This window comes from Mustelus asterias, chromosome 18 (genome assembly GCF_964213995.1).
Source record: "Mustelus asterias chromosome 18, sMusAst1.hap1.1, whole genome shotgun sequence".
In the NCBI taxonomy this organism is placed as follows: Eukaryota; Metazoa; Chordata; class Chondrichthyes; order Carcharhiniformes; family Triakidae; genus Mustelus; species Mustelus asterias.
Window position 1 is genome coordinate 78,182,802 of NC_135818.1, and position 16,935 is coordinate 78,199,736.

General features: G+C 42.9%; 1 protein-coding gene across 2 annotated transcripts in view; it reads left to right on the forward strand.

The window, feature by feature from the left end:
• Positions 1 to 16,935, forward strand: part of LOC144507289 (latent-transforming growth factor beta-binding protein 2-like) — a 447,226-nt gene that overhangs the window by 322,704 nt on the left and 107,587 nt on the right. For both annotated transcript variants that reach the window (XM_078234343.1, XM_078234344.1), the window contains exon 20: positions 274 to 393. In XM_078234343.1, coding sequence (XP_078090469.1) covers positions 274 to 393 — 120 coding nt within the window. The remainder of the gene's footprint in view (positions 1 to 273; positions 394 to 16,935) is intronic.

Sequence of the window (16,935 nt, forward strand, 5' to 3'; positions counted from 1 at the left end):
GTGGGAGATTCTGCTCTGAACTCCTACTGAAAAAAACAACGTGAATTACTCCAGTTTTCACGCAAATTCGGCACTTTGAATTTTTTTGGGAGGATTCTGTCCTTTATTTTTTTGAAAAACTTCTGCCCGACATATTCTACAACAAATCTTTCATGGTCAGTACTTGAACAACTCTTTCAGCGGATGGACTATTCAGTTATTTGATAACAAATCTCAACTTTGTCTTTAGGATGTTTTGTAAAACCCGAGCTAATTTTTCAATTAATTTAACAGATATTGATGAATGCCGTAGCCCTAACACATGCCCTACTGGAAAATGCATCAATACTATGGGCTCCTTTGAATGTGTCAGCTGTTCAGCTGGATACAAAGCAATGAGTGGAAGATGCCTAGGTATGATTTATTAAGTAAAATTGTATGCTATTGGCAATCTTCAAGAATAAACCACAAATCTGACATCTGCATCAAGAAAATACAGTAAAATTGTAGATTTTGTAACATGGATTGATTACTTGAATTCTGCTTTGAGGATATTTCGTTTGATGGTTTCAAGCAGTTAGAATCCTGTATATGTAGAATCCTACATATATTGCCTTACTTTGCAACAGATTTTATTTCTGCACCAAAACAAAGCCTATTATATGATCTGTTGATAATGGTGTGATATTAGTAATGGAAAAAAAACAAAAGTTGATTTCTCATGTGTTTAATAGAGTTCAGATAAAGTTTGTAATTTGGAATTTACAGCAGACAAGAGATCTGCAAGATATAATCTTTTTTAATTGAACTAAATCTCCAATTTCATTCTCAAATAGGAGGCAATTACTTAAAACATTGCTTATCTGCCAATAATACACAATAAAATATGCAGGTGGAGACTATTCAGATAAATGATCCACATTAAACATTTGGCAAAAGACTCAGCCAATGAATAGGTCAACTGAACATCATTATTCCTTTATTAGGTAATTGCATGCAACCAGTATGTCAGAATTTTAGTCACAACGATTATACAACACTATTAACCAGCATGCACACACGATAAGACCTTGTTTGGAAGGAAATCGTCACTCCAATAAGCATTTATATTGGTGAAGCTAATGAATTGTTACATGGAAAATAAGTTTTCAGATAAGTGGTCTTGTGGTGCGGTGGTAATATCCCTACTTTTGGGCCAGAAGTTCTGGGTTCAAGTCCCACTTGAGGACTTGATGACCATGTGCATTCATAACATGGCCAAACAAATTGATTATCAGCCTGTATGCCTGATGGCAGGTGATAATTGCAGGATAGTTGCCTGGTCAGCCATACTGCAGAAAGTGATTTGGTTTAGCTCAGTTGACTGGACAGCTGGTTTATGCTTCTTAGTGACATCAACAACGCAGGTTCAATTCCTGTACTGGCTGAGGTTATTCATAAAGGCTCAACCTTGTCCCTTGCCAGAGGTGTGGTGATCCTCTGGTTAAATCACTACCATGATGTGGAGATGCCGGCGTTGGACTGGGGTAAACACAGTAAGAAGTTTAACAACACCAGGTTAAAGTCCAACAGGTTTATTTGGTAGCAAAAGCCAAAAGCTTTCGGAGCCTTAAGGCTTAAGGCTCCGAAAGCTTGTGGCTTTTGCTACCAAATAAACCTGTTGGACTTTAACCTGGTGTTGTTAAACTTCTTATTGTAAATCACTACCAGTCAGCTCTCCCCCTCTAAGGGGAGACCAGCCTATGGTCATCCGGGACTATGGCGATTGTACTACAGAAGGCAATGGCAAACCACAGCAATACTTTGCGAAGCACAATCATGGACCAATCCAATGGAAGTGCATGGTTGCTAATGCCCTCAGAGCAATGGTAACTGAAGGAGGAGGCAACTTGAGATTCATAATATATTTCTGAGTGTAGGTGAACTGTAGAAGGAAGCATGGGGGCATAATTAAGGAATCACTGGTCCAAGGGAGTGATGGGAAATTAAAACAACTTTTATATTTAGCATTTTTAACATAATGTCCAAGGGCCCTTCTCAAAGTAATTCATGCCTTACTCAAGCCACTGCCCAGATGGAACAGTTTCAATGGGTGGTTAAATTGGTATAAATAGGAAGTCCTCCTTCAATTGAAAAATTAATATGCCTACTTCCAGTTTAACTGGGTTGGGCTTAATGTTGGATGATTAGCAGCTGAAAGGAGTTGGGAGATGCTGGTTTGAGTAGCCAAGAACTTTTCCTGCATTTTTGAGCTTGCAAACCTCCATCCAATCTCTGAGCCCATTCCCTGCAATCTTTCCGCATTCCCACCCCCCACAAACACCACCATCCTTTCACACCCTACCTTCTGTCTAAACCCTTCTGCCATTTTTTAAAGCTCTAATGCCATCTCTCCAAACCCTATCCCAATGCAATCGTTGGGGCCTATCCTGAGCCTGCACACTCTTGTCAGTGGGAATGGCAGCAGGGTCTCAAGATCCAGTGAAACTCAAAATGCGAATCTCACTGGCGAGATAGCAATTCCAAATTTTCACCAACCCTCGCCGGCTTTGTAACCAGGTTCACACCCTCAGTTTCATTAACAGACCCACCGCTCCCCACCCCCCCCGCCATATATAGATCCTTAGCAGTATTTTCAAACTTTGCCAACATGACATCACATCATTGAGGTTTACAACAGGTTCACCATGCCAACCTGTACCAGGGGCAGACCCGTGTGGGAGCCTCACGTGGAGGAACTCATTTCTTTGTGGTGGCTGAGGAAGGTAAGATTCCTCATAATATATTTTTCCCTGCGCAACTCCTGATCTTATTGATTGTCAGTGACCATCACCGGTAGTGCATGATGATTACAGGACCGTGTCACCTTCCCTGCCAGGCAGACAGATAGCCAGTCTTTAATCTGGCTGGTTGAAAAGTTTGAAATAGAATTAAACAATTCTAATGAATATGGCTGAAAAAAAGAGACATGGCAAAGTGTTTCATTTTTCAATCATCAGGACACTTCACAAGAATGCCAATATAAAGGGGAAAACAACAATTTATACTGTGTGGGAAGAGAGTGCTGATTGGTTGGCAAGTGGACTCTTATTAGAATGTTGCAATGGAGGGAAGTTAGGAAAGGAATAGGCCATTTCAGGCTTTAGGATGGGATCTTGCAGCAGTTTTGGGCCCCATATCTAAGGAAGGATGTGCTGGCCTTGGAAAGGGTCCAGAGGAGGTTCACGAGGTTGAACGGAGTGGGAATGGAGGGATACAAAAGAATGGTCTAGTTTGGACCAGGGAGCGGCACGGGCTTGGAGGGCCAAAGGGCCTGTTTCTGTGCTGTATTGTTCTTTGTTTTTTGAGAATAATCCCTGGAGTGAAGAGCTTGTCATATGAGGAACGGTTGAGGACTCTGGGTCTGTACTCATTGCAGTTTAGAAGGATGGAGAAGGGGGGGAATCTTATTGAAACCTACAGGATACTGTGAGGCCTGGATAGAGTGAACGAGGAGAGGATGTTTCCAGTAGTAGGAAAAACTAGAACCAAAGGACACAACCTCAGGCTAAAGGGACGATCTTTTAAAACAGAGATGAGGAGGAATGTCTTCAGCCAGAGAGTGGTGAATCTGTGGAACTCTTTGCTGCAGAAGGCTATGGAGGCCAGGTCATTGAGTGTCTTTAAGACAGAGATAGATAGGTTCTTGATTAAAAGGGGATCAGGGGTTATGGGGAAAAGGCAGGATAATGGGGATGAGAAAAATAGGGACATCTCCCCACACAGAGTCATAATGCTGCTGGGTTCCAGTTGTAGCTACTGACCATCCCCAGGAGGGGTTGCCCCTCCAAGATCATAGCCAAGTGACAAAACCTTTCTCCTTGTCCTTCACAAACCTCATCTTCAGATCAGCAGCCCTCATCTTGAGCACTGCAGCTCCAGATCACAGAATGTCCCGTTGGCCCTTCAGCGTTAGTCCATCCACTGTCCCAGACTGAACTCCATGGTCTTTACTTGGCTGCAACTTTGGAAATCTAAGTGCACGTGCCTAAAGCTTGCCATGTGGGTCAGGACACAATAGTGTACATTTCCAGTTCCTAACCCAGATTGAAAATCCAGCTGATGATCTCTGCTTGAACTGTGACAAGGTCATACTTCTGCTTGATTTCACAACAGCTGAATATGGGCAAATGTCATGCATTGGAAGCATCTCTTATTGAAAAATTCTTTTTTTCGAGTGAGAAATAATGTGTATTGCAAGACTTCACTGCTGACAACAGTTTGAAGGACCAGAAATCCTCAACAATTTTGACTACACAAGAATGACACCATCAGTGGCTGTGAAGGTGACAATAACTCAATTCCTTCATGTCGGCGTCCTTTCAGGCTGGAGCAGGCGACATCTGTAGTATCTCCCACTTTGCCATCTGTCGCTTCATAAGAGAGGGAATAAACATTCTTTATGCCAGGAGACGGAAGTTCATTGTATTCTCTCTGACCAGAGAGAGCAAGGCAGAGCTTGCAGGTGACTTTTGTAGGATAGAGAGCTTCTGCGTGGAGCAGGGTACCTTTGACTGTGACTTGTTGGGTGGTGCATCTAAGTCCACAAAATTTACGACTTGCTGAATGTGCAGTTGGTGTGCCACCACACTATCCTGGCACAAGTAATGAATCTTTTAATTTGCACCCATCTACTGTTCCTCAGTATATTAGCCACCAGGTAAAACAGCTGAATAACAATGGCAATCTGCACAATATCCAGCACATCCAAACACAAGGCCAACATGCATACAGTGAGGTCATGCTGCCACAGGAAAATCATTGAGCACACCATTACATTAGTCTAGAGGAACAATGCAGTACTAAGTGGAGTCTGTGTCCTGGCTCATGGTGGGCTGCTGTATCCTGCACAGTCTGCCCACAATGACAGAACAACCCTGCCAGCAGGGATATGGTGATACAGAAGAGGAGGACCAAAAGTATTTACTTCAGCAACATTTGCCCTTTCCAGTTGAGCTGCCTGTGACTACTTCATTCCATTATGGATCCACTGAACCCAATTTCAAATCCAAGACTATTAATCCAAAAGTCCTGACAAAAGCTCTGGAGATATGGGTTCAAATCCCACCACAGCAGCTAGTAGAATTTCAATTCAATTTTAAATCTTGGATTAAAACTAATCTCAGTAATGGTGACTGTGGACCAGAATGTCCGAGAAGTGATGCAGTTGGATTACCATTCCATTCTGTTTACTTAATCAGGTCGGAAGCTGCACATTTTTCACCCACTCACAAACTAGGCCTGAGAAATGTGCAGCGTACCCGGTTCCCAAGTCCTTCCAGTACAGGGCAGCAGCTTCAGGGAAAGAGAAAACACACCCCCTTTTTATGGCACCAACTGCAATAATCCAGTAAACTATAAGGTTGCTGTGTTTAATGTACTTTAAAAAGTCAGGTAGAAAGTAAGTGTAAAAGATAAGTGGGTAGGATGGGTTCTTCTATTCTATGAGGTTGGGTAAGATAGGTGAGGGGGATGGGGTATGTCAAGGACTGGGGGTGTAGTCGGGGGGGGGGGGCGGGGGGTTGGGGGAAGTGGGTGGTCAGTGGGGTTGTAGCATTGTCTGATGGCACGGAGGGGTAGTTTTGAGGTAGTTAGGGGTTGGGGATGTTAATCAGAAGCTTATTACTTCTTCAGGTTGGGGATATGTCGGATAGTTGGAGGGGTATTTGGGAGGGTATCAGAGCATGTTGAGCGATGTGCATCCTGGGTAACTATCATACAAAACCCCCCCTCCCTCAAAAAACACCGGGGAGTCAGGGAGGGACCGGAGAGGTGTCAGGGAGTGGGGTAGTGTCAGTACGATAGTTACCCAGGAATTAAAAGTGGTTTAAGAACATAAGAACATAAGACATAGGAGCAGGAGTAGGCCATCTAGCCCCTCGAACCTGCCCCGCCATTCAATAAGATCATGGCTGATCTGAAGTGGATCAGTTCCACTTACCCGCCTGATCCCTATAACCCCTAATTCCCTTACCGATCAGGAATCCATCTATCCGTGATTTAAACATATGCAACGAGGTAGCCTCCACCACTTCAGTGGGTAGAGAATTCCAGAGATTCACCACCCTCTGAGAGAAGATGTTCCTCCTCAACTCTGTCCTAAACTGACCCCCCTTTATTTTGAGGCTGTGCCCTCTAGTTCTAGCTTCCTTTCTAAGTGAAAGAATCTCTCCACCTCTACCCTATCCAGCCCCTTCATTATCTTATAGGTCTCTGTAAGATCCCCCCTCAGCCTTCTAAATTCCAAGAGTACAAACCCAATCTGCTCAGTCTCTCCTCATAATCAACACCCCTCATCTCTGGTATCAACCTGGTGAACCTTCTCTGCACTCCCTCCAAGGCCAATATATCCTTCCACAAATAAGGGGACCAATACTGCACACAGTATTCCGGCTGCGGCCTCACCAATGCCCTGTACAGATGCAGCAAGACATCTCTGCTTTTATATTCTATCCCCCTTGCGATATAGGCCAACATACCATTTACCTTCTTGATCACCTGTTGCACCTGCAGACTGGGTTTTTGCATCTCATGCACAAGGACCCCAGGTCCCTTTGCACAGCAGCATGTTGTAATTTTTTTCCATTTAGATAATAATCCAATTTGCTATTATTTCCTCCAAAGTGAATAACCTCGCATTTGTCAATGTTATACTCCATCTGCTAGATCCTCGCCCACTCACTCAGCCTGTCCAAATCTCTCTGCAGACCAAACGCCTTTTGGAAATCCAAAAACACCGCATCTACCGGTTCCCCTCCGTCAACCGCACTAGTCACATCTTCATAAAAATCCAACAAGTTCGTCAAGCACGACTTTCCCCTCATGAATCCATGCTGCATCTGCTTAATCGAACCATTCTTATCCAGATGGCCTGCTATTTCTTCTTTAATGATGGATTCCAGCATTTTCCCAACTACAGACATTAAGCTAACTGGCCTGTAGTTACCCGTCTTTTGTCTATTTCCTTTTTTAAACGGCGGCGTAACATTAGCCGTTTTCCAATCTGCCGGCACTACCCCAGAATCCAATGAATTTTGATAAATAACCACTAACGCATCCGCTATTATCTCTGACATTTCTTTCAGTACCCTGGGATGCATTCCATCTGGGCCCGGGGACTTGTCCACCTTCAGTCCCGTTAGTCTACGAAGCACTGCCTCCCTGGTAACATTAATTGTATTGAGTACCTTTCCTCCTACCAACCCTCTGTTGTTAATATTCGGTAAACTATTTGTGTCTTCCATCGTGAAGACTAACACAAAAAACTTATTTAAAGTTTCAGCCATTTCCTCAGTTCCCACTATTAAATCCCCCCTCTCGTCCTCCACGGGTCCAACATTCACTCTTGCCACTCTATTCCTTTTTATATATTTGTAAAAGCTTTTACTATCATTTTTTATATTTAGAGCTAGCCTAGCTTCATAACCTATCTTTCCTTTCTTTATCGCTTTCTTAGTCGTTCTTTGTTGTTTCTTAAAGTTTTCCCAATCTTCCGATTCTCCACTATGTTTGGCCACTCTGTACGCATCGGTCTTTAATTTAATACTCTCCTTAATTTCCTTCGTTATCCACAGCTGGTTATCCCTTTTCTTACAGTCCTTCTTTATCACCGGAATATATTGTTGCTGAGTACTGAAAAGGATCTCCTTAAAAATCCTCCACTGTTTCTCAGCTGTCCTCCCTACCAGTCTGCTTCCCCAGTCCACCTTAGCCAATTCAGCCCTCATCCTATCGTACTTCCCTAACATAAGAACTAGGAGCAGGAAAAGGCCATCTGGCCCCTCGAGCCTGCTCCGCCATTCAATAAGATCGTGGCTGATCTTTTTGTGGACTCAGCTCCACTTACCCGCCCGCTCACCATAACCCTTAATTCCTTTACTGTTCAAAAATTTATCTTTCCTTGCCTTAAAAACATTCAATGAGGTAGCCTCAACTGCTTCACTGGGCAGGGAATTCCACAGATTCACAACCCTTTGTGTGAAGAAGTTCCTCCTCAACTCAGTCCTAAATCTGCTTCCCCTTATTTTGAGGCTTTGCCCCTTAGTTCTAGTTTCACCCGCCAGTGGAAACAACTTCCCTACTTCTATCTTATCTATTCCCTTCATAATCTTATATGTTTCTATAAGATCTCCCCTCATTCTTCTGAATTCCAAAGAGTATAGCCCCAGTCTACTCACTGTCTCCTCATAAGCCAACCCTCTCAACTCCGGAATCAACCTAGTGAATCTCCTCTGCACCCCCTCCAGTGCCAGTATATCCTTTCTCAAGTAAGGAGACCAAAACTGTACACAGTACTCCAGGTGTGGCCTCACCAGCATCTTATACAGCTGCAACATAATCTCACTGTTTTTAAACTCCATCCCTCGAGCAATGAAGGACAAAATTCCATTTGCCTTCTTAATTACCTGCTGCACCTGCAAACCAACTCCTTGAGATTCCTGCACAAGGAATCCTCTGCACAGCAGCATGCTGCAATTTTTAACCATTTAAATAATAGTCCATTTTGCTGTTATTCCTATCAAAATGGATGACCTCACATTTACCAACATTGTACTCCATCTGCCAGACCCTCGCCCACTCACTTAGATTATCTATATCCATATCCCTTTGCAGACTTTCAGCGTCCTCTGCACACTTTGCTCTTCCACCCATCTTAGTGTCATCTGCGAATTTTGACACACTACACTTGGTCCCCAACTCCAAATCATCTATCTAAATCGTAAACAATTGCGGTCCCAACACTGATCCCTGAGGCACACCACTAGTTACTAGTCACTAGTAAATCCTTCTAACACTTCCTGGCTAACTACTCCCAAGATGTGGAGATGCCGGCGTTGGACTGGGGTAACTCCCATGCAGTGCTTGCATCATGTGATCTTCTTGGGGAGTTCCCCAGCACATCCTCTGGAGTACATCTCTCGAAGAGGTTCTGAGTCCATGAATCTATCAAATTATTGTAAAATCCTTAACTGGTCTAACTCCAGGGAAGGCCTCCTTGCCCTTTCAATCATCCTCATCATCCCCCCACCACTCCCCCCCACTCCCAGATTAGCCCTGATCCCCAACGACACTGAACTAAACTATCAGGGCAAGATTTTACGGCCTCATTTGTCCTGAAATAGCAAAATCCCGCCCGAGGTCAACGGACCTTCCCCTGTTCCACCCCTTGCCCTGTCCAATTCCCATGGCAGACGGAATGGTAAAATTCCAGCCTCAGTTTGCTTAATCATTGCTGCTCCTAGGATTACTGCAGCCCGAACAATTATCACTGCCTTTGGGTAATGCTGGAACTGAAGAGTTGTCGGCCCTCAGATTTGTCAGCAACTCTTGGAAGTGGGATATCCTGCCTCAGAGGAGCAGAAGCCAGAACTTCAGCAATTAATTGCCTGAACCACGTAAAAGAGAATTGTGGCCTCCAGTGCCAGTGGAGATGGAATTCATCCTGACATTCCTCCACATCAAATCTCAGCCATAGTTTCACTGGAAAGAAATTATATCTGGACAGAAGATCCAGTAATTGAAATGAATGTATTGAAATCAGCAGGGCTTTTCTCATTCATAGCTCAACAATAGCACAATTTACTGGACAGTAAATTAAAATTTAAAAGATGACTACAGAACAGTGTACACAAATCAGTTTTTTGGTACTTAGTGACGACTTACTTACGTCCTTCATTAAATTCCCCATGTCTGTTGGCACTCGTACTGTCTCTTCCAGTGAGCCTGCACTCCAAACCCCCCCTCACAGTTACCTATTTCTTCAGTAAATTTCAAGCAGATGTTGTTGATCACAGTCATATATTGGATCACGTACTGCAGAAGGTCAAAAATTCAAACCAAAAAACTGGGGGAATGGAACTATTTTGCAGAGCAAACTGCAACAGATGTGCTACTGCAGTGTGCGTTCTTTTGCTCCAAATTTATCTTGGGTGAGTTTTCAGCAGTATGAGATTAACAAAACAGGATATTTTTCCCTTGAACTGATTTCATAATACTCCCTATGAGCCACAATAAATCCTTTCACCATGTAACATGTTGTAATTTCTGAATTCTAGGCCACAAGATTTTAGAAGTTGGATTTATAGAATAAAACTGACAATGAAACTTCTTGCCTATAGAAATATAATTGTTTTTACTGAGTAACGGGATATATAATATATTCCACTAGATATAGGCCAGAATTCTCCAGTCTCACATGCCCCAGTACTAGCAAGAATGGGGAATTTGGCACAGCCAAATCTCCATTCACAGCAGCGGGACTGGAGAATCACAGCCACGGGTAAGTTGGACAATCCGGCCCGTAGTCACAAATTGTTTCTGAAATATTTGATATCCATACATAAGTCAATATTAATATTTGGGCTCTCTTGAAGGCAACCCATAAGTTCATTTAAGCATGATCATAAATCAATATTTTTTGATTAGATCAAAAAATATTTGATTTGATTTATTATTGTCACATGTATTGATATGCTGTGAAAAGTATTGTTTCTTGCGCGCTATACAGACAAAGCATACCATTCATAGAGTACATAGGGGAGAAATGAAAGGAGAGGGTGCAGAATGTAGTGCTACAGTCATAGCTAGGATGTAGAGAAAGATCAACTTAATATAAGGTAGGTCCATTCAAAGGTCCGATGGCAGCAGAGAAGAAACTGTTCTTGAGTTGGTTGGTACATGACCTTGCATGTTTCAATTAAGTTTCTCTTACTCTAAATTCCAGAGCACACATGCCTAGCCTGTCTTTCCTCATAAGACAGTCCATCCCTTCCAGGTATTAGTCTAGTTAATATTCTCTGAACAGTTTCCAATGCATTTACATCCTTCCTTAAATAAAGGAGACCAGTACTGTACACTGCATTCCAGATGTGGTCTCAGCAACATCCTACATAACTGAAACATAACTTCGCTGCTTTTGTATTCAATTCCCGTCACAAAAAGCAACATTAATGCACAGCCCAATAGTCCATCTACTACCACCAGTATTCCGACATTCGCTGATCCCAACTTCCACCCATAATTAATTTATGTCACAATTTTCTGAGGCAAGATCCTTTCTCACTAATGTTCTTATGGCATTCTTTAATGTCAGGGCTACCCCTCCTCCTTTGGCATTCTGTCCGACAGAGCATCCCACTGAGGCCCTCCCCTCCGCCCTCTTCCTATACCCATAACCCCATGCATTTACCATTGCTAATCCTGACAAACATATCTTGGGACGCGAAGGAGAAATTTAGCATGGCTAACCCACCTAACCTGCACATCTTTGGACAATGGGAGGAAACTACAGCACCTGCAGGAAACCCACGCAGACAAGGGGACAAGATGCAAATTCCACACAGACAATCACCCAAGCCCAGAATCAAACTGGTCCCTAGAGCTGTGAGGCAGCAGTGCTAACCAGTGTGCCACCATGCCGCCATTATTGGAGGTGATCATAGCCTGACAGTTGTGTGGCACGATGTTACTTGCTACTTATCAGCCTAAGTCTGAATGTGACCCAGATTTTGCTGCATGCAGGTATGGACTGCTTCATTATCTGAGGAGTTGAAATCTATATAACCAAACAGTCCAATTTACGTAGGATGTATCGCACAGAAACAGGTAATTTGGCCCAATCAGTTAAGCCAGTTGTGATCAAACTGTACAATGCTCTGGTCAACTATATCTTCATTACTATATACAGGTCTCATCACCAAGAAATAAAGAAGATACTCAAAACAAAACAACATTGATAGGGTACCTTTCATGACCTCAGGACATCCCAAAGCAGACAATGGAAGATTGCTGTAGGATATGCCGCAGTCAATTTGGACACAACAATGTAACAAACAATTATGTAACAACAATTAGATTGACTGAGAGATAAATATTGGCCAGAACACTGAGGATGCTCCTCAACTGTTCTTTGAAATAGTGTCATTGAATCTTTTGCATCACTTGAGAGAGTAGGCAGGTGTTTAATGTCTCATTTGAAAGACATCACCTCTAACTGTGTAGCATTTCCCCTATTTTGTACTGGAGGGTCATTTGGGCTCAAGTCCGGTAGTGGGACTTGAACCCACAAGTTTCTGACTGAGATTTGAGGAATACTATCATTTAAACCATGGCTGACATAGTAAGTGCAGGATATAGTACAGAGAAGAGTCATAAGACTGAATTCTATTATCAGAAGTCTGAGTTACATGTAAAGATTCAAGAGATTTGAGCTTTGCTGCCTGGAAAGAGAGCATTTGAGAAGTGATTTATAAAGATGCACATTGTGTAATAAGGTATTTTGTCATTGTTTTGACCACAGCAGATATTATTTGTTTAGCAAGTCAGGTCCCAGAGGGAAACCTATCTTACTGGTCATAATCTTTTTACTTGCATTTTCAAAATGAGGCAGAAAAGCTACTAATCCCGGAAACATGGAACTCCATTAACACCTTTAGGATTTTGAAAAATTAGATTTATTATCGAAGAAAACTTAAGCACATAAAATTAAAGTTACACTGTTAAAACAATCTTAGAAAGCATCCCCGCCCCCACCCCCACCCCAAAGAAAATCACTTGGTCAGAACACACAATTACTACGTTCTTGACAACAACTCCTGTATAGATTTTTAACTGAAAATCCAGTAATATTACCCAAGGCAGAAACTGCTGTTACTTTAATAAAGGAATACCAGACGACTTCTCAAACACTTCTGTTTTGCTGTGGAAATCCAAGAAAGTTCAGAAACAATATGTTTTCTGAAACAAAGACTCTTTTAGTTTGACTGGATGACTGTTTCAGATTTCACGCCTACTGTTAGCACAAAGCTGGTCACAGGACATCTTCCACACACTGCCACCCAACTTAGCACAAACTCTTTCCTTAAATATTGTTTTCCACTTTTAGCTCAGACTCCATTGTCCTTAAGCACCTCTTTGAACTCAGTTTTTCCAAAATATAAAAAGCTTTCATGTTTTCCTATTGCCTCCACTTTTGGGCAAATAAAATTTTAATAACTATCTTCTGTTTATTTATGAAATGTTTGCAAGTTGTAAAAGTCCCTTTGTCACTTCTAAACTCCATTTTGAAAATTTAACAGCTGAAATGCTAAATCCCAACCTATCTCCTAATGCAAATTTTAAACCTAACCTATTTAACTGTAATTCCAGCCTCACCATTACCCTGTCATTACAAATACATGCACCTAGCACCTAACCCTTTTATCTCTAGCTCTCACAGACAAGCTGTTTCGATTAACCTTCTCCCTGTTTAATTAATCATTGGCACACGCATACACAGACTCATAACCTTCTTTACAGGATGTCATATTCCCAAACTACAAAACAAATCCATCATCACAGTGAAATGGAATCTGAAATATTATAAATTAATTAAGAAGAATACACACTATTAAAAGATAATTTCGATCTCATATCAGGATTTCCATGCAAAACAATATCTTGGAATGGGCTTCTGAGCAGATTGATAAAGATGGAAACTTTGGAATCATTTGGAACATAGCTAGATGCAACAATTGAGAGCAAATAAGGTGGTTCTAAATTAATGTGTTAAGATAGCCTTCCTCATTTGCAGGTATTTTGTAATTTAGACTCGCTAGGCAGGATTTAGATCCTGGCAGAGGCTGGAACGTGGGCAGAGAGCACAAAAATAGCACCACTAACCAGCATGCTGAATTCCCATCATCATTACTGCCACTAGCAAGTTTCATCAGGATAGGGGAAGGCCAGTAATTGCCACAGAATAAGCTTATAAGTGTCCATTAAAAGGAACATGGCTGAGAGGGAAGCTCAGCAATTGACACACAGGTGCCATCGGATGTGCAGAAGTTGCAGAGTGATTGGACTCTATGTGAGTGTGCAATCTGTCTTCACTCTCTTAGCGTCAGGGGAACATATGAGAAAGGAGTAGGGCTTCTAAAAATAATAGGGAGATCAGTGAGTGTAAGGAAGACATTTGATGGCAATGGGAGTGCAATTCTGAGATTTTAGATACAAAAGTGATGAGAAGCAGCAAACTCAGCTGGAGAAGCAGAGCCATATCATGAGGTGGTCAATAAGGAGGGACAAGGGACCGGAAAGCAAAGAGACTTAACCCTTAGCATAGGATCTTGCCAAAGACAAAACTACCCAGATATGTCGGAGACCAGTGCCACTATCCAACAGATGGTAGTTGAGGTCCTTAAGAAGATCTCACAGTACTGCTTGCCATTCCCTGCCATCAAAATCACTCTGGCCATGAACGTCTTTGGTTCCAGCTTCATCTAAGGATCACCAGTAGATCTTGGCAACATCTCACAAATGGCTGCACATCATTGCATCTCACAGGTCACTGATGTCCAATGTGCAGGAGTTGGGCAGTAAATTAAATTCCAGACAGATGGGGCCACATCTGAACAGTGTGCTTGACCTCTATCACTGGATTTCCCAAGTACAAGCAATCATCAGTTTCAGTTGATGTCATCATCAAGACACCAGCTGACTGCCCAGTGAGATTCAACAAGAGGAAGGGCTTCATCTCAGCATGCCACACCCCTCCCAATGTTCAACTGATCCACAACCACAACAAGAGCTTAATGCATTGCTGTGCTTTCTTGGCAGCTGATCTTTCATCTTCTGACTGTTAAGGCTGCTGCAGCTAATTATCTTTTCATTCTGCCATCAAACACTGTGGATGGATTCTAGGGCCACAAGGGTTATCACTTGAAGAGATGAACTCACATCTTTATCAGACCACGAGACAGTGTCACAGAGGTGCTACAACCAAAGCCATATGCAAGGACTACCAGGTAAACCAGTAGACTTTTGAAGATTGGTTCAGTCAAGTGGCACTCGGCTGTATACTGAAAGGTATCACACATGGTGGTGGTTGCCTGCTGTGCTCCCTATAACATAGCCCTCTGGGAAGGAGTGGACCTTGAAGAGGTGATCTCCTGAAATGATACAGCTCATTGAAGGAAGAGGAGGAGCTGGACACGGAAGATGAAGAGAAGGAAGAGGAAGATATAGAATACAGAGGTGGCCTGGGTCAGCACAGGACTTGTGGTCCTCACCAGAATGTTATCAATTTCAGGGATCATTTGATTCAGGCATGTTTTGGCTGAACTCTTCTAATCAGGAGACAACAAGGTCTGGAGCTCATGTTGAGACACCTGGGAGAGCACTTCCATTTAAGCTCAACCTTTTATTGGTAATCAATGATCCATAGGTTTCACTATTTCTCTTCAATGATACTTGTTTCCCTTCACAGCCTCTTCCCTCTATTCCTGTGTTACCATTAAATCAAGCAAGTTCACATGACTAGCAATATTTGCATTGTCAGGTGAAATAAACTTTAGTGAAGCACCCTGTGCTTTGTTTAATGTGGTGACCTCCACTGTTGGCCATGCTTACATTGTGGCCTCAGATTAGGTGAGGCAGGCCCACTAGCCATTGTGCCTTTGCTTGCAACTGAGATGCACATGGACAAAAGAGATAGATAAGGTACTGTTTGTCCCTGTCGCCTATGCCAGTAGTTCATTAACATGCGAAGCTGCATATATCCTCAACCTGAGTGTCCCAAGACGTGTAGGTTCGGGGGATTAGTGGAGTAAATGTGTGGGGTTACAGGGATAGGGCAGGGGAGAGGATCTGGGGAAGATACTCTATCAGAGGGTCGGTGCAGACCCAATGGGCCAAATGGCTCTTGCACTGTAGGGATTCTATGATCCTGTGAACACTATGGCTCCGAACCCTGCTGGGAGTAAGTAAGTAGCCTGGACACGTGATTCATACGTTCAGGTGCAGCATGCTCCTCTGGTTTCTCAGCTGGTGTGTCTGCTGATGTTTGAATAGTCATGATGTGGAGATGCCGGCGTTGGACTGGGGTAAACACAGTAAGAGTTTTAACAACACCAGGTTAAAGTCCAACAGGTTTATTTGGTAGCAGATACCATTAGCTTTCGGAGCGCTGCTCCTTCGTCAGATGGAGTGGAAATCTGCTCTCAAACAGGGCACAGAGACACAAAATCAAGTTACAGAATACTGATTAGAATGCAAGTCTCTACAGCCAACCAGGTCTTAAAGATACAGACAATGTGAGTGGAGGGAGCATTAAGCACAGGTTAAAGAGAGGTGTGTATTGTCTCCAGACTTTAACCTGGTGTGGTTAAAACTCTTACGATGTTTGAATACCCAGAGGCCTGTCATGATGTTCTGGCGATGCACTCAACTTGGCAAGGGAAGAAGGTCATTGAACTTTTTCTGGCAGTGGACCCAGTTTTTCCACCACTTTTCACCTCCTAGTATTTTCAGCAACTTCACTCTATACCTGCTTGATTTGAGGAGACTTCTCGGAGGCAGACCTTCTAAGAAGAGCACCTCCCTCCTTGCCCTCATTGCCTCAAGCCAGATCTCCAGGTTAGCATCTGCAAAGCGAAGGACAGCCCTACTCTGGCTGCTGTCCCTTTGTCTTTCCTCTGCGATCACAGCTCCATTCCCTCAGTCAGATGATAGCCACAATAATAGTTGCTATGGTGATCTATACTTGCACAGTCCCTCCTCCATTCCTGTTCCTACAGGTACTAATTCACTGCCAAATGTGCCCTCCAGCCAATTAATAGGCTGCCTGCATCAAAGTCAGAGGCTATAACTGCTTTGTCTTTCCAACATCCGCGATAGGTTCAGGACCCAAAATTGGTTCAGGTGTCAGGCTTCAAATGCTGGAAAGAAAATGAAGTCCTAAGGCTTTGCACAATTCCATCGTGCCCAAACCCTAGCCTCTTCAGTTTCATCTGCTTCTACAACTCATCCCAATCCAATTTCTCACTAGTTTAGCCATACTAATATTTTCCTTTGCTTTAGCACTGTCACCATCCTTTTAAAACCACTGTCATTAAGGTCAGATTTTTCGTGGACCGGAGAACAATATATAATGGCATTCCC